This window comes from Rhinolophus sinicus, chromosome 14 (assembly GCF_057876585.1).
Source record: "Rhinolophus sinicus isolate RSI-liver-muscle chromosome 14, RSI-T2T, whole genome shotgun sequence".
Classification (NCBI taxonomy): domain Eukaryota; kingdom Metazoa; phylum Chordata; class Mammalia; order Chiroptera; family Rhinolophidae; genus Rhinolophus; species Rhinolophus sinicus.
The window spans coordinates 102,575,306-102,597,471 of record NC_142514.1 but is presented as its reverse complement, the minus strand read 5'-3'; the positions used below and the strand labels follow the sequence as shown (position 1 = coordinate 102,597,471).

Sequence of the window (22,166 nt, the reverse complement as noted above, 5' to 3'; positions counted from 1 at the left end):
CAGGTATTGTTATACCTCCCACTTTGTTCTTATTTCTCAAGGTTGCTGTGGCTGTCCAGGGTCTTTTATGGTCCCATATAAATTTTAGGATTATATGTTCTATTTCTGTGAAAAACGACATTGGTAGTTTGATAGGAATTGCGTTGAATATGTATATTGCCTTAGGCAGTATGGACATTTTAACTATATTAATTCTTCCTATTCATGAACATGGTATGTGTTTCCATCTATTTGTATCTTCTTTCATTTCTTTCTTCAGTGTCTTATAATTTTCTGAGTACAGATCTTTTACTTCTGTGGTTAAATTTATTCCCAGGTATTTTATAGTCTTTGGAGCAATTGTAAGTGGGATTGTTTTTTTAATGTCTCCTTCTGATGTTTTATTATTGGTATATACAAGTGCAACTGGTTTCTGAATATTAATTTTGTATCCTGCTACTTTACAAAATTCATCTATCAGCTCTAATAGTTTCTTGGTGGAGTCTTTAGGGTTCTCTCTATATAGTATCATATCATCTGCATATAATGACAATTTTACTTCTTCCTTGCTGATATGGATGCCTTTTATTTCTTTTTCTTGTCTGATTGCTGTGGCTAGAACTTCCAGCACTATGTTGAATAGAAGTGGAGAAAGTGGACAACCTTGCCTTGTTCCCAATCTTAAGGGGAATGGTTTTAGCTTTTCCCCATTGAGTATGATGTTAGCTGTGGGTTTATCATATATGGCCTTTATTATGTTGAGACATGATCCCTCTATTCCCACTTTCTTAAGGGTTTTTATCATAAATGGCTGCTGGATTTTATCAAATGCTCTTTCTGCATCTATTGACATGATCATGTGATTTTTATTTTTCATTTTGTTAATGTGGTGTATCACATTAATTGATTTGCGGATGTTGAACCACCCTTGCATACCAGGGATGAATCCCACTTGATCATCGTGTATGATCTTTTTAATGTATTGCTGAATTCTGTTCGCTAGTATTTTGTTGAGGATTTTTGCATCTATATTCATTAGCGATATCGGCCTGTAGTTTTCTTTTTTTGTGGTGTCTTTGTCTGATTTTGGGATCAGGGTGATAGTGGCTTCGTAAAAAGTGTTTGGGAGTCTTCCCTCCTTCTGAATTTTTTGGAAGAGCTTGAGGAGAATAGGTGATAATTCTTTTTTGAAAGTTTTGTAAAATTCACCTGTAAAGCCATCTTGTCCAGGGCTTTTGTTTGTTGGGAGATTGTTGATTACTGATTCAGTTTCCCTGGTAGTAATCAGTCTATTTTGGTTTTCTGTTTCTTCTTGATTTAGCCTTGGAAGGTTGTAGGCCTCTAGAAATTTGTCCATTTCTTCCAGATTGTCAAATTTGTTGGTATATAGTTGCTCATGTAATTTCTTAAAATTTTTTGTATTTCTGCAGTGTCTGTTGTCACTTCTCTTTCATTTCTGATTTTATTAATTTGGGTCCTCTCTCTCTTTTTTTAAATGTGTCTGGCTAAAGGTTCGTCAATTTTGTTTATCTTCTCTAAGAACCAACTCTTGGATTCATTGATCTTTTGTATTGTTTTTCTGGTTTCTATTTCATTTATTTCGCTCTGATCTTTATCAACTCCTTCCTTGTACTCCCTTTGGACTTATTTTGTTGTTCTTTTTCCAGATGATCCCTTAAGTGTGAAGATAAACTGTTGATTAGTGATGTTTCTTGTTTCTTTAGGTAGGCCTGCAATGCTATGAATTTCCCTCTTAGGACTGCTTTCGCTGCATCCCATAGATTTTGGGTCATCGTGTTTTCATTTTCGTTTGTCTTGAGATATCTTTTGATTTCTTCCTTGATCTGCTGGTTGACCCATTCATTATTTAGTAACATGTTACTCAGCCTCCATGAAGTGGTGTGTCTTCCAGTTGTTTTCCTGCGGTTGATTTCTAACTTCATAGCACTATGGTCAGAGACGACAATTGGTATGATTTCAATTTTCTTAAATTTATCAAGACTCGTTTTGTGGCCTAACATATGGTCTGTCTTGGAAAATGTTCCATGTGCTCTTGATAAGAACGTGTATTTTCCAGCTTTGGGGTGAAATGCTCTGAAAATATCGCTTAAATCCAAGTGGTCCAATATGTCATTTAAGGCTGTTGTTTCCATATTGATTTTCTGTCTGGAGCACCTGTCCCTTGTTGTCAGAGGTGTGTTGAAGTCCCCTACTATGATAGTGTTACTGTTGATCTCTGTCTTTATGTCAGTCAGTATCTGTTTTATATATTTAGGTGCTCCTGTGTTGGGTGCATAGATGTTTACTAGGGTTATGTCCTCTTGTCGGATCGATCCCTTTATTATTACATAGTGCCCATCTTTGTCTTTTAATATGTTCTTCATTTTAAAGTCTATTTTGTCAGAAATAAGTATTGCAACTCCAGCTTTTTTCTCATTTCCATTTGCATGAAATATCTTACTCCAACCCTTCACTTTCAGCCTGTGTGTGTCTTTTGATCTGAGGTAAGTCTCTTGTATACAGCATATACAAGAGTCTTGCTTTCTTATCCACTCAGCCACCCTATGTCTCTTGATTGGAGCATTTACTCCATTTACATTTAAAGTGATTATTGATAGGTACATAATTATTGCCATTTTTAAATTTGCAGTTCCAGATTGTTTTCATCTTTGTTCTATTTACAGAAGTCCTTTTAGTATTTCTTGCAATGCTCGCTTGGTGGTAATAAATTCCTTTAGCTTATTCTTTTCTGGGAAGCTCTTTATCTCTCCATCAACTTTAAATGATAGCCGTGCTGGATAAAGCAATCTAGGTTGTAGGCCTTTGTTTTCCATCACTTTGAGTGTCTCCTGCCACTGCCTCCTGGCCTTCAGTGTTTCTGTAGAAAAGTCATTTGATAGTCTTATGGGAGTTCCCTTGTATGTAACCCTCTGTCTTTCTCTTGCTGCTTAGGATTCTCTCTTTGTCTTTAACCTTTGCCATTTTAACTATAATGTGTGTTGGAGTGGGCCTGTTTGGATTTATCCTGGTTGGAACTCTCTGCACTTCCTGGACTTGTATGTTGGTTTCCTTCAGGTTAGGGAAGTTTCGGACATTATTACTTCAAATATGTTCTCAATTCCTTGCTTCCTCTCTTCACCTTCTGGTATTCCTATGATGCGCATGTTGTTGCACTTGATGTTATCCCATAGGTCTCTTAAACCATCTTCATTGTTTTTTATTCTTTTTTCTTTCTGTTGTTCTGTTTGGGTTATCTCTGCTAACTTGTCTTCTAAGTCGCTGATTTGATCCTCTGCTTCATCTAACCTGCTGTTAATTCCTTCAAGTGAGTTCTTTATTTCAGTAATTGTGTTCTTTATTTCTAACTGGTTGTTCATTATGATTTCTCTATCCTTCTTTATGTTGTCTCTAAGCTCCTTAAACTTTCTTATTATCAGTGTTCTGAACTCTGTCTCTGATAGGTTGGTTACCTCTGTTTCATTTGGTTCCATTTCTAGAGGTTTCTTCTGTTCTTTTATTTGGGACATGTTTTTTTGTTTCCCCTTTCTGGCTGACACTCTGTGTTTGCTTTGATGTATTAGGTAGATCCCTAGAGTTCTTAGTTCTTGCTGGGTTATCTTATGTAGTATGTGTCCTTTACATTTGACTTGTACTACTTGATTCTTCTCTGCATGTGCTCCAAAGGTGACTCTTGTGTTGTGTATAATGTCCTGTTAAAGAAGATCTTTAATTGCTTTTCGCTTGTGAGTAGGTGGGGTTAACTCCTTGGCTGACTAGTTGTGAGACTTGGCTCTGCCCACCGCACGGTGTTCTGCTGCGTGAGGGTTGACCTCTTAGATGAGGTTTGGCCTCTATGGGCTCTTGTGCCTGTAGAGAATTCCCTCTGGGTGTGTCACTTGTAGGTCAAACCCGGTAGTACTCTGGTTTGGTCTGGAGTTGGCCTCTGGGTATGTTGAATCTTGTGCCTCTTGAGCTGGGCCCTGGTAGGGCAATTTCAGAACAAAGCAAATCACCAAGCACAACAACGACAACAACAACAACAAAGAAAAAATCAAATACATTCACATGTAAAAACAACCAACAACCCCCACTCAACACAGGCAAAAATTCAAAGATATAAAGACAAAACAAAACAAAAAGCAGTGCCAGTCGTGGCTTAAGCCCACCAACTAATCTCCAGGTTGTCCTCTGCTGTACCAAAGAGTCCTCTGCATATTGTGCAGGCAGAGCTGGTCACCAGGTGCCCAGAGTGACGTTGGGACTGCAGATTTAGATGCTTGGGGCTGAGGGTTCTGGATGGTAGTTTTTACAAAGCCAGTGTAGTTTCTGCCCTTGCCTGCACATATGCGCACCGAGAGTAGCACCACCAGCCCTGTGTCCAGTTCTCCTGAGTCTTAGGGCACTTCTTCCGTGTGTGTGTGTGTGTGTGTGTGTGTGTGTGTGTGTGTGTGGCGGGCGGGAGATTTCTGAGCTGCTGAAAGCCCAGAGTTGCGTCTGCCGCTTACTGCTGATCCCTGGGAGTGCGTCTGCAGTTGTAATTGCCCTGCCCTAGGCAGGCCAGAAAGGGTGGGGGCTGGGGATGGAGGGGTCTTTTCTCTCTCAGTCCAGCCATGTCAAACTCTTCCCACAGGCCAGAAAAGGTGGTGGCTTGGGGTGGAGGAGTCTCTTCTCTCCTAGCCTAGCAAAAATCATACTCTTCCCAGCCTCTTCCCTGGGTCAGAGCTGCACACCAGTCTTCCTAGAGCCTGAGTACTAAGGCTCCTCTGTAATCTGACACAACTCCTCAGTTCAGGGGCCAGTTTAAGTCTCTGGAAGGGCGGTGGTAGGATTGGAAGAGATGGGGGAGGGACCCAGGTATGGAGTTTGTGTCCTTTGTCTGGCCTAGGGCCCAACTGGAGGTCTCACTGAGGTTATTGCCTCAAATGCTGGATATGCTGCCCCCTCGGTGGGAGAGATCAGCTGTGGGATGCAGGGAAAGAGCCCACCTCCTGGCTATTGTGTTCTCTGTTCCGTCCTGGGATCTCCTGCGTCTCTGCAGCTACAGATGCTGGCCACGTTTCCACAGCCAAAGGTGCGGGCCACGTCCCCACAGGCTCAGATGCCGGTTGCATTTCCACCGACGCAGATGCAGGCCGCGTCTCCACTCCGCTCCCTCTCCTCTTCCCCTGCTTGCCCAATTTGCCCACCTTCAATTAATCCTTGCACGAGTCTCTTAGCTGTTCTGCGTGATGAGCAGAGAGTCCTTTGATGGGTTATAGATGTCCCGTTTGTGATAAGATCCGGAGGAGGAACTCAAAAAATGCACCCCACTGCCGCCATGCCTATGACGTCACTGACCACCATCTTTTGATGGGAGCATTTAGTCCATTTACATTGAGAGTAATTGTTGATAGCTATGTAATTATTGTGATTTTATTATTTATGTTTTTTATCTTTTTTTTTTTCGTTTTAAGTCCCTCTAAGATTCCTTGTAATACTGGTTTGGTGTTGATGAACTCCTTTAGCTTTTTCTTGTCTATCCTTCAAGTCTAAATGATAGGATCCTCTTGATCTGTCCTTCAAGTCTAAATGATAGCTTTGCTGGATACCATAATCTTGGTTGTAGGTCCTTGTGTTTTCATCACATTGAATATTTTGTGCCAATCCCTTCTGGCCTATGAAGTTTCTGTTGAGAAATTAGCTGACAGTCTTATGGGAGTCCCTTGTAGGTAACTAACTGCTTTTCTCTAGCTCCTTTTAAGATCCTCTCTTTGTCTTTAACCTTTGGCATTTTAATTATGACGTTTCTTCATGTGCACTGTTTGGGTTCATCTTGTTTGGGACTCTGTGCTTTCTGGGCTTGAATATCCATTTCCTTCACCAGGTTAGGGAAGTTTTCTGTCATTTCCCCTTCAAATTGGTTTTCAATCCCTTGCTCTCTCACTTCTCTTTCTGGTACCCCTATGATGTGAATTTTGATATGTTTGATATTGTCCCAGGGACCCCTTAAACTGTCCTCATGTAAAAAATTTTTTTTTCTCTTTGCTGTTCTGATTGTGCGTTTTTGCCACCTCATCTTTTAGATTGCTGATTTGATCCTCTGCTTCATCTACTCTACTGTTGATTCCCTCTGATGTATTCTTCACTTCAGTTATTATATTCTTTATTTCTGACTGGTTTCTTTATTTCTTCCTGACTTTTTTCTTTATTTCTTATGTTTTCTATCTCCAGTTTCATGTTTCCCATCTCCTTATTGAAGTTCTTCCTGAGATCATTAACCATCCTGACAACCAGTATTTACTGTGTTTCCCCCAAAATAAGACCTAAACGGAAAATAAACCCTAGCATGATTTTTCAGTATGATATCCCCTGAACTTAAGCCATAATGTGTCTTTTGGAGCAAAATTTAATATAAGACCTTGTCTTATTTTCGGGAAAACACAGTAGAACTCTGCATCTGGTAGGTTGCTTGACTCCCTGTTTAGTTCTTTTTCTGGAGCTTTGTTCTGTCCTTTCATTTGGGACATGTTTCTCTGTCTCCCCATTTTGGCTGCCTCCCTGTGTTTGTTTCTGTGTATTAGGTAGAGCTGCTATCCCTCCCAATCTTAATAGAGTGGCCTTAGGTAGTAGGTGTCCTGTGGGACCCAGTGGTGCAGTCGCACTGGTCACCAGAGCCGGGTGCTCCAGATGTGTCCCTTGTATGGGTTGTGTGTGCCCTTCTGTTGTAGTTCAGCCTTGATGGCTGTTTGCACATCAGTGGCAGAAATTTACCCTCTGGCTGATTGGTTGTGAGGACTGGCTGTGACTACAGTGGAGGAGCTGTGGTGCAGGGGCTGATGCTACAGAGCAGGGTTCACTTTGTGGGAGTCTGGTGCCTGCCCAGTCTGCCCTTTAGGTGTGTCATGCGTGGAGGAAGCCTACTGATGCTCCAGCTCCTTTTGAAGCTGGCCACTGGCACACCATTCCCAGTGCCAGCCTGAGGGGGACCTGCTGAAGGCCCAGTTCTGACGCAAAGCAATCTGCAGATGGCCACCGCCTGCACTGTGCTTGGAAGTACCTCCAGACACCAACCCATGAACCAAGGCTGGCTGCCGCTAGTGCTGGGCTTAGGGCTGGTCAGCCAGAGGCATGGGACACACTCAAGCTAGATGCTGCTTTTCTGGGTTCCGTGAATCTTTGAGAGACCCTAGGAAAGTCTGCAGCATGAGCCAAGGCAGGTAGGTTGTACGAAAAAGCCACTGGAAGCTGCTTGGGTGTGTCTGAAAGTTAGGCGGGATGGGGGTCTCAGAACAGAGGCATTAGACACGCTCGTGGAGATTCAGATATGGCAGACAAGGAGGGCTCAACAAAGAAGCAATGGGTTCGGTGGTGTCATAAAAATTGTGGCATGAGGTGAGGCTCTTGAAATCTCCCCTGGAATTTACAACAAATTGGCCTATAACTCCACAAAGGACTTCCTGCACAGCAGACAGGCAAGACTAAGAGTCACATTACAGAAATAACCTAAAGGTGGGCAAATTGCACGAGAAGGGGAGGAGGGAAGGGAGAAGTGCGGAGACTCGGCGCAGACCTAGCTCAGTGCTCTGAGCTACCTGCATTCCGGAACTACTGCAGCTGTGGGAGAGGGACGAACTCCGACTGCTAGGGCTCTGCTTATGGCCTACAGGGCTGAGGGGACAGCATGTAACACGGCTGAACCCAACGCTCATGGCAGAGACCTCGGAGCAAAGACTAGGGAAGGAAGGCTGAAAATGGTGGTTTAAGCCCTCACTACCAAGCAGAGAATGGAAGCCTTAGGCACTGAGACTAGCCACCCCCTCCTTACCCTGCCAGAGCTCACCCCGCCCCCACCTGCCCAGTGCTAGAAGCGGAACAGTAGCAGTGTCAGGTCAAAAGAACAGAATATTTGCAGTTCTGAGAACTGTGGTCCACAGATACAGACGCACAGCCCAACTAGTTCTAGCAAAGGGGTGGGAGCTGTGGAAGCAGGTGGTCGCTGCCTGTGGTGGTGGTCACTGCCATTGGTTTGGGGCACCTCTCACAACTCACCCTGCCCCTGTCCCCACCTATCTGAGCAGATCCCTGCAGGAGTCAACAGAGCTGCCAAAACACACGGGCTCTAAATCTGGTGCAGGAAGAGCTTTGGAGCTTCAAAAGCTCTCCACATCCCCCCACAGGGGCGATGCCCTATGACCCAGGTGAACTGTTCACAGAGTGGAAGCCTGCCTTCCAGGAAATCCCCCCATTGTGTGAGAAGCTGGAAGAGTACAGAGAAAACATAACACTACAGTGTGAGAGAATAAAAGGCTGCAATTGGAGAGAAAATAAAACATTCTACCAAAACCTACTGGAAAACAAAAGAAAGACCTCTTTCTATCAACCTGTTGCAGAACCCACTCCTGTAGAGTTTTAGGAAGAGAAATAATAAATCATTAATAGCCATGAATAACCAAGGTGACAAGATAGCTCAGAACGAAAATGAAAGGTCTCGAGAATATGAACTTAAAGATATGGTAATATGTGACTTAAATGACAGAGAATTCAAGGTTGCAGTTCTGAAAAAACTCAATGAGGGCCGGCCTGGTGGATCAGGCTCCTAATGCCAAAGGCTGTCGGTTCGATTTACACATGGGCCAGTGAGCTGCGCCCTCTACAGCTAAGATTGTGAACAACAGCTCTCCCTGGAGCTGGGGTGCGGTGAGCAGCCGGAGGTTGGCGTGAGCTGCTGTGAGTTGCTGCGGGCTACTGTGTACCACCATGAATGAGTGGCCAGCGGCCAGCGTGAGTGGCTGGCAGCCGTCGAGAGCTGCCATGAGCGGCTGACCAATGACTGGCAACTGACTGCCTCAGCCGAGGGGAGCACAAGGCTCATAATACCAGCACGGGGCAGGGAGCTGTCCTACACACCTAGACCGAGAAACCGGCTTGAACTGGAAGGGGGGAAAAGCGCAAGAAAGGAGGGGGAAATAAAAAAAACTCAGTGAGATGCAAAAAAACACAGACAGGCAGTTTAATGAACTCAGAAACACAATTAAAGAACAAAATGAACATTTTACCAAAGAGATTGAAATTTTAAAAAAGAACCAAATAGAATTTCTGGAGATTAAGAACTCAGTAAAAGAAATGAAGAATGAAATAGCCAGCTTAGGTAGTAGAGTTGACCAGATGGAGGAAAGAAGCAGTGACATTGAAGATGGAAATCTGGAAATGACACAGATGGAAGAAGAGAGAGACTTGAGACTTAAAAGAAATGAAAAAACTCTACAAGAACTTTCTGACTCCATCAGAAAGAGCAATATAAGCATAATGGGCATACCAGAAGGAGAAGAAAGAGAGAAGGGGACAGAGAGTGTATTCAAACAAATAGTGAAAAAGAACTTCCCAAACTTGTGGACAGAACTGGATCCTTGAATCCAAGAAGCAAATAGAACACCTAATTACCTCAATCCCAACAGGCCTTCTCCACGACACATTGTATTGAAGCTGTCTAAAATCAACGACAAAGAAAGAATCCTCAAGGCAGCCAGGGAAAAGAAGACGGTAACCTACAAAGGAAAGCCCATTAGATTATCATCAGATTTCTCAGCAGAAACTCTACAAGCCAGGAGGAAGTGCAATCAAATATTCAGAGTATTGAAAGAGAGAAATTATGAGCCAGGAATAGATGGAGCCAGCAAAGATATCCCTTAGATATGAAGGAGGAATAAAGACCTTTCCAGACATATAGAAGCTGAGGGAATTTTCTAACACATGACCTGCACTACAAGAAATACTGAAGGAAACTGTTCGACCAGCATAAATAGAGATAATTTGTGACAACCAAAACATGAAAGGTGGGAGACTAAAGGTCTGAACTGGAATATGGGAATAGAGAAAGTAAGCATGCCTTAAAAAATGGAATACTCTAAATATGAAACTTTCTTTTACATAAACTTAATGGTAACCACTCAGAAAAATCCAGAACTGAAATATATAACGTAATAAAAGAAGAAACAGAGGGAAACATCATAGAATACACCACACAGAAATAATAGACAACAACAAAAAGGCAAAGAAACAATGGAGACACAGTCTTACCAGAAAACCAAAGATAGAATGATAGGAAATCCTCACATATCAATAATCACCCTAAATGTAAATGCACTGAATTCACCAATAAAAAGGCACAGAGCAGCAGATTGGATCAAAAAACAAAACCCAACCATATGCTGCCTTCAAGAGGTATATCTCAGCTATAAGGACAAACGTAGACTCAAAATGAAATGGTGGAAATTGACACTCCAAGCAAATGGTACCCAGAGAAAAATCAGGTGTAGCCATAATGATATCAGATGAAACAGACTTCAAGGTGGAAAAGGTAACAAGAGACTAAGATGCACATTTCATAATGGTAAAGGGGACTATACAACAAGAAGACATAACAGTCATCAATATTTATGCCCCCAATCAGGGAGCACCGAAGTATACAAAGCAACTACTAACAGAAGTAAAGGGAGAAATTGACCAAAACACAATTATAGTAGGGGACCTAAATACATCATTGACAGCTATGGATGGATCATCCAAACAGAAAATAAATAACGAAATAGTAGCCCTAAATGACACATTAGATGAAATGGACATAATTGACATTTATAGACCACTTCATCCTAAAACAACAGACTATACATTCTTTTCTAGTATACACGGAACATTCTCAAGGATAGACCATATATTGGGACATAAAACTAGCCTCAAAATATTTAAGAAGATTGAAATCATACCAAGCATATTCTCTGATCACATAGCTTTGAAATTGGATATCAACTGCAAAAAGAAAGGAGGAATAACCACAAATATGTGGAGATTAAACAACATACTTTTGAAAAACGACTGGGGCAAAGAAGAAAGAAGAGAACAAAAGATACATAGAAACAAATGAGAATGAAAATATATCCTGTCAAAATTTGGGGAATGCAGCAAAAGCAGTTTTAAGAGGGAAATTTATATCATTGCAGGCCTATCTCAAGAAACAAAAAAAATCCCAGATAAATAACCTCACATTACACCTTACAGAACTAGGAAAAGAAGTACAAATGAAAACCCAAGGTCAGCAGAAGAAAAGAAACAATAAAAATCAGAGCAGAACTAAATGAAATAGAGAACAAAAAGACAACATAAAAAATTAATTTGACAGAGCTGGTTCTTTGAAAAGTTTAATAAAATTGACAAACCCTTGGCTGTATTCAGTAAGATAAAAAGAGAAAAGATACTAATAAACAAAATCAGAAATGAAAGAGGGGAAGTTATCATGGATGCCACAGAAATGCAAAGAATACTCTGAAGGACTATTTGCCACCAAATTCAATAACCTAGAAGAAATGGACAAGTTCTTAGAAACATATAGCCTTTCTAGGCTGAATCATGAAGAATTGGAAAATCTAAATAGACCGAGCACCAGTAAGATAATTGAATCAGTCATCCGAAACCTTCCCAAAAGCAAAAGTCCGGGACCAGATGGCTTCACTAGTGAATTCTACAAACTAAGATTGAAAGGACAACAACTTGACTTGAAAAAAAAAAGGCCTGGAAGTACACACTGTTCCCCAATAAAGTCCTGTTCCCCAATAAAATACATATATAAAATAATTCAGTGAGAATTCCTCTGCAATTCGTTTCAACAAGTGTTTATTCAGTGTCTGTTTTTTTTTTTTTTTTTTTTTTTTTAAAAGGAAACATAGGTACTAAACTTATGGACCTTGGGTTCAAAGAGCATTTTATGAATTTGACTCCAAAGGCAAGGGAAGTAAAAGCTAAAATAAATGAATGGGACTATATCAAACTTAAAAGCTTCTGCACAGCAAATGAAACCATCGACGAAATAAAGAGGCAAACAACTGAATGGGAGAAGATTTTTGCAAACAACGCCTCTGATAAGGGGCTAATATCCAAAATATACAAGGAACTCATACAACTCAACAACAAAAAATCAAACAAACCCAATTGAAAAATGGACAGAGGACCTGAAGAGACATTTCTCCAAAAAGGACATATAAATGGCAAATAGACATATGAAAAAATGCTCAACATCACTAATCACCAGAGAAATTCAAATGAAAACCACAATGAGATATCACCTCACCCCAGTTAGAATGGCTATCATCCACAAGACAAATAGTAAGTGTTGGAGAGGCTGTGGAGAAAAAGGAACCCTCATACACTGTTGGTGGGAATGCAGACTGGTGCATCCGCTATGGAAGGCAGTGTGGGGCTTCCTCGAAAAATTAAGAATAGACTTACCATATGACTCAGCAATCCCTCTCCTGGGTATCTTCTGCAAAAATCTGAAAACATTTATCCATAAAGACATGTGTGCTCCAGTGTTCATTGCAGCTTTATTTACACTGTCCAAGACATGGAAATAATCTAAATGTCCTTCAATAGATGAATGGATAAAGAAGTTGTGGTATATACACAATCGAATACTATTCGGCAGTAAGGAAAGATGAAATAGGACCATTTGTGACAACACGGATGGATCCTGAGATTATAAAGCTAAGTGAAATAAATCAGACAGAAAAATTAGAGAACCATATGATTTCACTGATATGTGGTATATAAAACTAAAAACAACAAAAGTAAAAGACAAACAAATGAAGAAACAAAAACTCAGACATAGATAATAGTTTAGTGGTTACCAGAGGGTAAGGGTGGAGGAGGGCTCTAGAAGAGGGTAAACGGGGTCTGATATGGTGATGGAAAGAGAACTGACTCTGGGTGGTGAACACACAATGTGAAATATAATGTATTACAGAATTGTACACCTGAAATCTATAACTTTCCTAACTGTTGTCACCCCAATAAACTTTAATGAAAAAAAATAATTCAAGAAAAATCTCTCAGAGCTGAAAGACATAAGTTTCTAAATTAAGAAGTACACACCAGGTCCCAGAAGAGGAAGCAAAATAGCTCCACAACAAAGCATATCATTACAATAATCTAGAACTTGTAACAGAGAAAAGATTCTACAAACTTCAGAAGAGAAAAATAACCAAAACATAGGTTTTATGTAAGAAGTCAGAAGATGATGAAGCAAAGTCTGCAAATTTCTGAAGTAAAATGTTTGAAACCTATAATTTAAACTCAGCTAACTATCAATTAAGTAAGAAGATAAAATGAAGAGCTTTCCACTTCTGCAAGTAGATAGGTAAAGGAACAGGATAATGGGTAAAGGCAGAACTTGGCATGACAGATATGTCACTGGTCCAGTTTGGAGCCGCTCAAAAGTTCCAGAGAGATTCCTTTGGAAAAATGAAATTGAATATATTGGAAGAGTTGGCACTGAATTATTGACAGGTCTGTAGAAAACTAAACAAATGGGATAAGAAGGCAAGAGTCAACTTTAGGGAAAACAAAAAGATGTAACAAAAATAAAAAGTAATAATAATTGTATACTGCATGATACAGCATGCATTGTCATAGTGAACTCTGAATCATGAGCTAAACAAATTACAATTTAATTATATTGGGAGAATGGAGAAGGTGAATTGTGTGCTGGAGATAGGTGGGTAAAAGAAGGCAAAGTCCTTGTATTCCATGTGTAAAGCAAATACTTACGTCCAAAAAGTTTTATAAAAAGCAAGATAAATGTTACGTGCAAATACATAAGTGAATGTGAAAAGAAGCAGGTGCGTGTTGCAAGTAGATGCTTCTGGAGAGTGGGATGGGGAACTGCTATGTTTTTTAATCAGCCATGGAGAATTATTTCTAATGTATATATTTGTACTCTATGCATCTGTAGATTAAACAAAAATAAAAGCTAAGTTGGGAAAAAAAATACTCCAAAAAACAATGGATTCTGCCAGCTCCTCCTTCTGGGAGAAAGTTACCCCTCCAGCCCTTGACCTTAAGTCAGACAACTCAGTTACTCCCATATGTCCCTGATGCCTCTGCAGCTGCTGCTCCAGTGCTGGAGCTCAGAGCCAGTGATTCTGTCAGTAAGTCCATGTGTGGGCCCTTTAAGAGGAGCGCCTGGGACTCCAGCCACTCTCCGTGTCACTCAGCCACAATCTCCACTGGTTTTCACAACCAGAAATCATGGGGACTTCTCTCCCTGGCACTGGAACCCTGGGCTGGGGAGCCCCTTGTGGTGCTGAGACCGCTTCCTCCTTCAGGGCGGACCTCTGCATCTGAGATATCCCTCCTGATTTTTAATGGTCTCACATGGGTTTGAGAATAGCCAGTTCTGCATCTCTGCCCCTCCTACCAGTCTTGAGGTGGCTTCTTCTGCATGTCCTTAGTTGTAGTGCTTCTGTTCAGCAAGATTTTTAGGCGATTCTCAAAGATGGTTGTTCTATAGTTTAGGTAATTTTGATGTGGCTGTGAGAGAATGTAAGCACAGCATTTACCTGCTCTGCCATCTTGATTCTCTAGCTTTTAGTCTCTTTTGATTGTTCTACTATGCCAAGATATTTGGTGTTCTAATTCTTCGCTTCATTGTGTCACTAATTATCCCTCGTGGTGACCTGTTTCCTTATGTGGTTTGTAATTATTTATTGTGAATTTTGTCAGTTAATCTTGCATAGAGGTTGTTTCTGTGAGTGTCTCATTCCTAGGTTGTTGAGTGGCTTTATAATGACTTCTGCGAAGGATTTTTCTGTGGTGTAGGACTAAGTTTTTATATTAATTTCCTGACTTGGTATTTCCTTACCACATTTTGGCCTCTATATCTACATGTGCCTTGGAGTTTTCAATTTTCCATAAAATTTTATTTTGCCTGCCTAGAACCTGGAGTGGGTGACATGCTTCCTTGTTATTTCCATGGGCCTTTAGGTTCTTTTATTTACAGAAGTAGCATTCTTAAGGGCCCCAGATACAAGAGTCTCCAGTTTCCAAATTCATAGAGGCCTAAGGCCACATTTTATGTCTGTAAATTGGCATTAAAGACCCAAATTCTCAGGGCCTATCTAGGTCAGATATCAGCTTTGGCCTATCAGTTCATGCACTTATTAGTCAGGTTTCACATTTTATTTCTGTTTCTGGCATGTGAGAATTTCTCTTTCTGTCTGTCTATGTTGAAACATTTTTTGTCTTATTATTTTGCTGTTGTGATTGTTGTTATAATTAATGCAGTATCTGTGTTGGCATGGAGTGAAGGGAGGTCAGATGTTTTCTTCAGTTAAGTATGTTGCCCGAAGTTTTGTATGTGTTTCTTTAGAAAAAAATTTCTAGAATTTGAATGGATATGTTAGAAGATGTGCAGAATTTAAATATTGTTACTTAATATCAAATTTTTTTCCCCTAAAGTTTAACAGTTCCACCAACAGCACATGTAATTGTTCATTTAAAAAATATTATCAATTAATAAATTGTCAATCCAAAACAAAAAAATTAATCCAAAAAATTGTCAGTTTAAGGGCAAGAAATTATACCCGGTTGTTTTAATTTGCATTTCCCGAAATGTTCATAGAGTTGAGTTAGTTGGCTGTCTGTTGGCTGTTGGTTTATCTTTTGCGATTTGTTTGTTTATATCCTTTGCCTTTTTGTCATGTTGCTGTGTTTTTATGTTTGTTAAGGAGGTGAAACTCTTTGATTTTTCTGTGTGTTAATCTTATACTGCTATTTCTACTATTTTCTCCTAGTTTCTTGTCTTTTAATTTTCTTTATGCTTTCTTACACACTGAAGAAGGAGGCAAAAATATCCATTGTAATCACTTCTATTCAATTATATTAGAGGTTCTAGTCAGTGCATAAGTTACAAAATTTTTTGTAAGGGTTTTTTCTGGTAAAATATACATAACAAAATGTACTGTTTTAACCATTTTTAGATACACAGTTCAATGGCCTTAAGTACGTTCACAGTGTTATACAACCGTCACTAACACCCATCTCTAGAACTTCTTTTTATCTACCTAAGCTGAAACTCTGTACCCATTAAACAGTAGCTCCCCATTATCCCCAGCTCCTGGAACCTCTCATCTACTTTCTGTCTCTATTAATTTGCTATTCTGGGTACTTTATATAAGTGGACTCATACAACATTAGTCCTTTTGTGATTAGCTTATTTTATTTAGCATAATGTCTGCAAGGTTCATCCATGTTATAGCATGTGTCAGAATTTAATTCCTTTTTAAGACTGAATAATATTCCAGTGTATGTATACACTATATTTTGTTTATCCATTTATTTGTTGATAGGTAATTGGGTGTTTTCACCTTTGGCTAGTATGAAGAATGCTGTTATAAACATTGTCATTAAAACCCAAGTTCCCAGGGCCTATATACAAATATCTGTTTGAATCCTGCTTTCAGTTCTTTTGGATATATACCCAGAAGTTGAATTGCTGGGTCATATGGTAATTCTATTTTTAATTTTTATTTTATTTTACTTTTTAAAGATTTTGTTGGGGAAGGAGAACAGGACTTTATTGGGGAACAGTGTGTACTTCCAGGACTTTTTTTCCCCAAGTTAAGTTGTTGTCCTTTCAATCTTAGTTCACCTTCAAGTTGTTGTCCTTTCAGTCTTAGTTGTGGAGGGCGCAACTCAGCTCCTGGTCCAGTTGCCATTGCTAGTTGCAGGGGGCACAGCGCACCATCCCTTGCGGGAGTCGAACCGGCAACCTTGTGGTTGAGAGGACGTGCTCCAACCAACTGAGTCATCTGGGAGCTCAGTGGCAGCTCAGCTCAAGGTGCCATGTTCAATCTTTAGTTGCAGGGGGCGCTGCCCACCATCCCTTGCAGGACTCGAGGAATTGAACTGGCAACCTTGTGGTTGAGAGCCCACTGGCCCATGTGGGGATCGAACCGGCAGCCTTTGGAGTTAGGAGCATGGAGCTCTAACCGCCTGAGCCACTGGGCTGGCCCTCTATTTTTAATTTTTTGAGGAACTGCTATAGTGTTTTTCACGGTGGCTGCACCATTTGGCCTTCCCACCAGCAGTACACAAGGGTTCCAATTTCTCCACATCTTTGCCAACACTTGTTAATTTTCCTCTTGCTTTTTGATAATAGCCATGCCAATGGGTATGAAGGGACATTTCATTGTGCTTTTAATTTTCATTTTCTTAATGTTTAGTGTTGTTGAGCGTCTTGTCATGTGCTTATTGGCCATTTGTATACCTTATTTTTATCTTTTACCCCTGATATTTGTCCTGTTTACTTCTGTGTATTTTCTTTATTTGAATTGAGATTGAGTTTGTCAGGTTTGATAAGGAGTCTGATTGAGATTATATTGGGATTGTATTGGATTTATATATTAATTTGAGCATTATTGGCATGCTTACAGACTTGAGTCTTTCTATTCAGGAACATGGACTCTCTCTCTAATTGTTTTTTTATTTTTTATTTTTCCTGATTTTCAGTAAAGGTTTTATAAAACTTTTGCACTTCGGATTTATTTTGGGGTATTATATATTTTGTATTGCTATTGTGCATGTTTTCCCCCCCATTAGCTGTCTTAATGGATTATTGATAATGGCAGACAGGATTAATGATTTATTTTGGACTTGGGAAACACAGGTTCTTGAAACCCACCTTCTACAGTATTTTCTTCTATTGTTGATCCCCACTAGCTTGGATGGTCGCCTCTTAAGAGTTTGGACTCTTTTGTAAAAAGAGCTTTCACAATGTGTCTTTCTTTCTCAGACTATTTATAAAAATGTTAAGCAATGGCTATCCTAGAATTTATCTCCAAGATACCACAGTTGTACTTATCCATCTAAAACCAAGTTTATTTCTACACTAGTCTAGCATGAATTCCCAAGAACCCCAATGTCTCCATGTAGAGAAGTCCCTAGGTATCCCGATCCTTTGTTCCTATCTGAGTTAACTCCCTTCTTCTTGGCCAAATGGTACCCTTCAATTTGGTGTTAATCCTTTCCTCTCTTCCCCTCTCCTCCCGTCTTCTCTCTCCCTCTTCCCCCGAATTCCTCTTTCTCCTTTGCCTTCTCGCCATTTGTCTTCCTTTTTTTCCTGAGTAGCTTTGGACCTGAGCAGGGACTAACTTCTGACCTCTGCTCATCCCCAGCCAGGACATCACAGGTGAGATTTACTATTTCAACTTTGCCAACGGGCAGTCCATGTGGGACCACCCATGTGATGAACACTATCGGAACTTGGTGATCCAAGAGCGAGGGAAGCTGTCAACTTCTGGGGCCATTAAGAAGAAAGACAAGAAAAAGAAAAAGGAAAAGAAAGACAAGAAGGACAAAGAGACCTCCAAAAGTCCTCTGGTGAGTGAGTCAGCGGATGCCAGCTGCCAGAGAGGCCAGGGCTGCAACCTGAGGGGATATTGGGAATCTCGCTGTTTATAGCTGGGAGGTTTAGAACAACTACCATAACGTAATTTCTTGATATACATCATCTGAATAAGCCTATCTTATGGCAAATTTTCCTTTCAGTTTCTAGAAGTTACTATTTCTAAACAATTCCTGCCCCCCCTTTGGGAAGCTTACGTTGCATAACAGGATTAGTGAGACAGAGCGCCCTGTATAGGATGCTAGTTTAAGAAGTGATGCATCTGCCCCTCTGGAGAGTAGGGGACAGGGAACACTTGGTGGAGGCCACAGAGCCTAGATGAGCGGAGTGACTTTTCTCTTTTTTCAGTCAGTCCTTCCTAGTGTGGGTTCGTTATTTGTCTCAGTGGTGTGAATTCCTACATGGGAGATCTAGCCATAATTCAGCTGTGAGGACACCAGTGCCTTCAAGATCCCAAAAGAAACGCTTTGGGCTTTACCCACTCCCATGGATTGTTTTTGTTGCCAGTGTCCTTAGTGGTGGGTAATTGAATTTTGATTGCAGCATGATCACCTTCGTCTCAGGTAGCTTTTTTGCTCAGAGCTCTTTTCCGTTGTTGTTTTATTTGTCCCTTCAGTATGTTGTACTTAGGAGGCAGAGTTATCGCCCTCATTTTATAAGTGGAGAAGCTAAAAGTTGGAGCCGTACTGAAGTGAGGCCCAGGCTCTCCCAGTGTGCTATGGCAGTGAAAGAAAACCTGCCTTCTTCTCTTCACCCAGCTGTGAGGCAGGTGGGACATGTTGAGGAGAGGGAGGGTCAGCCAGGTGGGGAGAACTGGGAATAGCTCTTCAAGCCTCTCAGTGGTTTAGTTGATATGCTCTTTTGTTTATAGTCTTTGTTTCCCACCAGTGCCTGGTATTTACTTCTCAGTGAAGAGTTCCACTGTCTTTCTTCTATCCTTTCCAAGGTGTCAGTCCTGGCATTGGGTAGTTACTGATGCATTTATCCTTTTTATCATTTGCAAACTCTGCAGACACTTCTTCCCTTCCCCTCCTCCACGTTCTACTACTCATGGTTTTGAAAAATAAGATAACAAGCCCCTTCCTTCAGGCAGAGAAAAGAGGAGAGGTAATTACCAAATAGGTTGCATTTTCTAATGTCATGTACTTGAAAGGCAGAAGATGGACAGTGGGATTTTCACTCACCCAGGAGTGTTGTACATGATAGGCAGCATCCGGGCAGGCTGTGGCGTGACTACCGGTGGGAGAGGGAATGAGGCGAGGGTTCTGCAGTGGAGGCTTAGCTAATAGACTGAGTCATGGGTGTGTGACTGAGTTCCCTGTTAAAAAGGATTTCTTCTGGGGTTTCAGGAGCTGGGGCCCATTGGATAGCGCTGGGCTGCCAGTCTGGATCTTACGGCTCAGGACAGTTGCCTCAAACCTGAGTTTGTCCAGAGGGCAACGAAGTGGGTGACCTGGGTGCCGGTGGTTTGGGCTCTCTGGAAGTGTGTGCTCACGGGCCGGGTAGAGTTTAGAGTGAATTCTTGCAGGGTCTGGTTGATATTTTAGGGTTTCTTCTAACCCCAAGATTATCTGACTGTGTGAACCTCTCTTGAGCAGAACCAACTTGTGTCTTTGGTGGAAGACCTAGACTGAGTTTCTGAGGCTCAGCTCAGTTAGGTTTCCCCTCTTCTCTCCCTTCTTAAATAATTCTGGTAGTCCTTGATAAGGTTGGTGGATTTTATAAAATTAACCAGTCATACAACTGAGAGTTTGATGGCACCTTAGGGATAATCTGGTTGGTGATTTTCAGACTTTTGTTAGTAGTGAAGCCCACTCATCAAATCAGTCCCTCCAAAGAGGTCCAGCATATAAAGAAGTGGAGCTGCTGTGGTTGAACCTGGGGATGTGGGTCTTGGTGATGCCCCTTCCCCATCACATGCACACTGTAGCGGCCCCCAGGGTACCATATAGAACCAACCTGCAGTTTCCATGGAGCAAGGTTTGTGAGCCATTGATCTAGTCTGGCTTCTTCTTTATGGATAAGGAAACTAGGGCCAGAAAACAACAAAGCCCAAGGGAGCTTTTAGCTTTTCTTTCCTCTTTGGTTTTTGTTTGACTTTAAATGAGTATGGGTTTTTGCTAAGGGCTTGCTAAGAGCTGAGGTAGCAAGTATAAATCAGAAGTACTTTGTCTTAGTTTTCTCTGCATGTTTATATACCCATCTAGGAAACACAGCCTGAGCAGGGACTTCTGCCTCCTTCCTTTCTCCGTGGTCCATCCCCTCTCCCGGCACCTGGGCTTGCTGATTTGGATCTAGATCGAGAGATGCAGGCTAGAAGTAAGGGCTCCTTTAATAAAGGGAAGAGCCCGTGCGTGCTGGGTGACACCCCCTGGCCTCTCATGGACACACTGCCCAGCAAGCTACAACCACTCTCCAAAGGCCAAGCTTCCCGAACCCACCAGATCTTTGCCGATGTGGAGAAAATCTTAGGTAGGACCCCAGCCCAATACAGGACAGAAGTAGGTGATCAGCAGGGTTCAGAGGAACCCCAGAAGCTGACAGAGAAAATCTACCTGGGGTTTACAGACCCTGAAATAGAAAAGCTGGAAATGAGGACCAGACAGCAGAAAGCCAGCCCTCTGGGCCCTGAGAACAGTGGGCAGAGTGGGCACGATGAGTTAGGAAGCAGGAGCCCGGCCTCTGTCCCCTCAGAGCTTTCTGAAACCAGCAAGGGCCCACAGCTGAAAGGGGGGCAGCACAGCCACAAGGTGGCCAAACTGAGCTCCACTGGCCCCGGGGGGGACAAGGGCCAGAGCCCCATTCCCTCACCACTCCCTAAGGAGGCCCCCTCCCTGTCCCCTTGTTCCTCTGACCATATGCTGCCTACCAGGAAGAGCAAGCCGTTCTTGTTAGGTAGTCGTCCAGCTGAAGACCTGAGCTGGCAGCGTGTTTCTGGGGAAGGTGGAAGTGTGGGCCGGGGAAGGAGGAGGAAAGAGCCTCCTGGACTGTGGATGGGACAGGTCTCCAAGCTTGTCAAAATGGACACCCCTGAGAGCTGGAAGCAAACAGAGCCTGAGGCTCTAGGGGCCTCAGCTGAAGATGTACCTGAGGGACACTTCCTAATACCACCTGATACCCCGGCATCAGAACCAGCCCAGAACGCCCCTTCAGGAAGTGTCCCTGGGGCATCTCCTACCAGTAAGAAGAGTCAACCCCCAGACTCTCCAGAGCCCCCCCAAGAAGGCAGGAAGCTTAGTGGGGCTGGGCCTTGCTTGGAGAGCAACGGCAGCAGCACGCTGGCCTCTCAGCTTGGCTCTCAGATACCGGGGGATGTGAATAACTTCCCATGGGGCCTGCAGAGCTCTCAGGGATCTGAGCAGGGCCTGGGTCAGCCAGGCCCTGGGCCCAGAGATCTGCACTTCAGCCCCGTTCTAGTGTCCCGGTCGTCCCCCCTGCAGGGGTCTTCCGATGAGCAGTCAGAGAGTGAAGACTACTCTGAGGATCAGCGGTTCTACCAGCACATCCTGCAGATGGGCAAGATCTCCAACGAGCTGGAGGGCCTGGAGTGGACCGAGAGTGTGCAGAAAATGGCATGCGAAGACTTTGCCAGCATGGCCTTCTATATGGCACCTGAGTCTGCCAGGCTGTCTAGTGAGGGAGAGCACGAAGCCATCAGGGACTCAGGGTTTCTGGCTTGGGGGCCAGAGCTGCCGGAGTATCCTCAGGAGGTGGCCCTCGCCCCCACTGGGCAGGAGGCCTCTCAGCAAGCCCATTTCCAGCCACGCAGCAACCCCCCCAGGCAGGGGCTAATCGAGCTGAGTTCCAACAGCAGGCTTGCTCCAGAGCCAGGCAAGATGCAGCTTCTCCAGCAGGTAGGCTTCTTAGAGAGCATGGCCTCTGGGCCTCAGTGCACGTGGCAGCGAGGGAGGCGGTAGCGCTGACAACCTAGCCGTCAGGTCTGCTTTCCTGTTATTTGCCCTCCCTTGGTAACTGT

At 42.4% G+C, this 22,166-nt stretch overlaps 1 protein-coding gene across 16 annotated transcripts in view; it reads left to right on the top strand.

The window, feature by feature from the left end:
- The window catches only part of CEP164 (centrosomal protein 164), a 90,765-nt gene that overhangs the window by 20,111 nt on the left and 48,488 nt on the right, over positions 1 to 22,166 (top strand). For 13 of the 16 annotated variants that reach the window (XR_012497379.2, XM_088791444.1, XM_074335421.2 and 10 more), the window contains 2 exons: positions 17,961 to 18,165; positions 20,398 to 22,044. Coding sequence is in view for 15 of the 16 variants with exons in the window: in XM_088791444.1 (XP_088647570.1) it covers positions 17,961 to 18,165; positions 20,398 to 22,044 (1,852 nt within the window). In the remaining variant the exon portion in view is untranslated. Of the gene's footprint in view, positions 1 to 17,913; positions 18,166 to 20,397; positions 22,045 to 22,166 lie in introns of all 16 variants that reach the window. The other 3 variants (XM_088791443.1, XM_074335429.2, XM_074335427.2) reach the window with 2 other exon arrangements.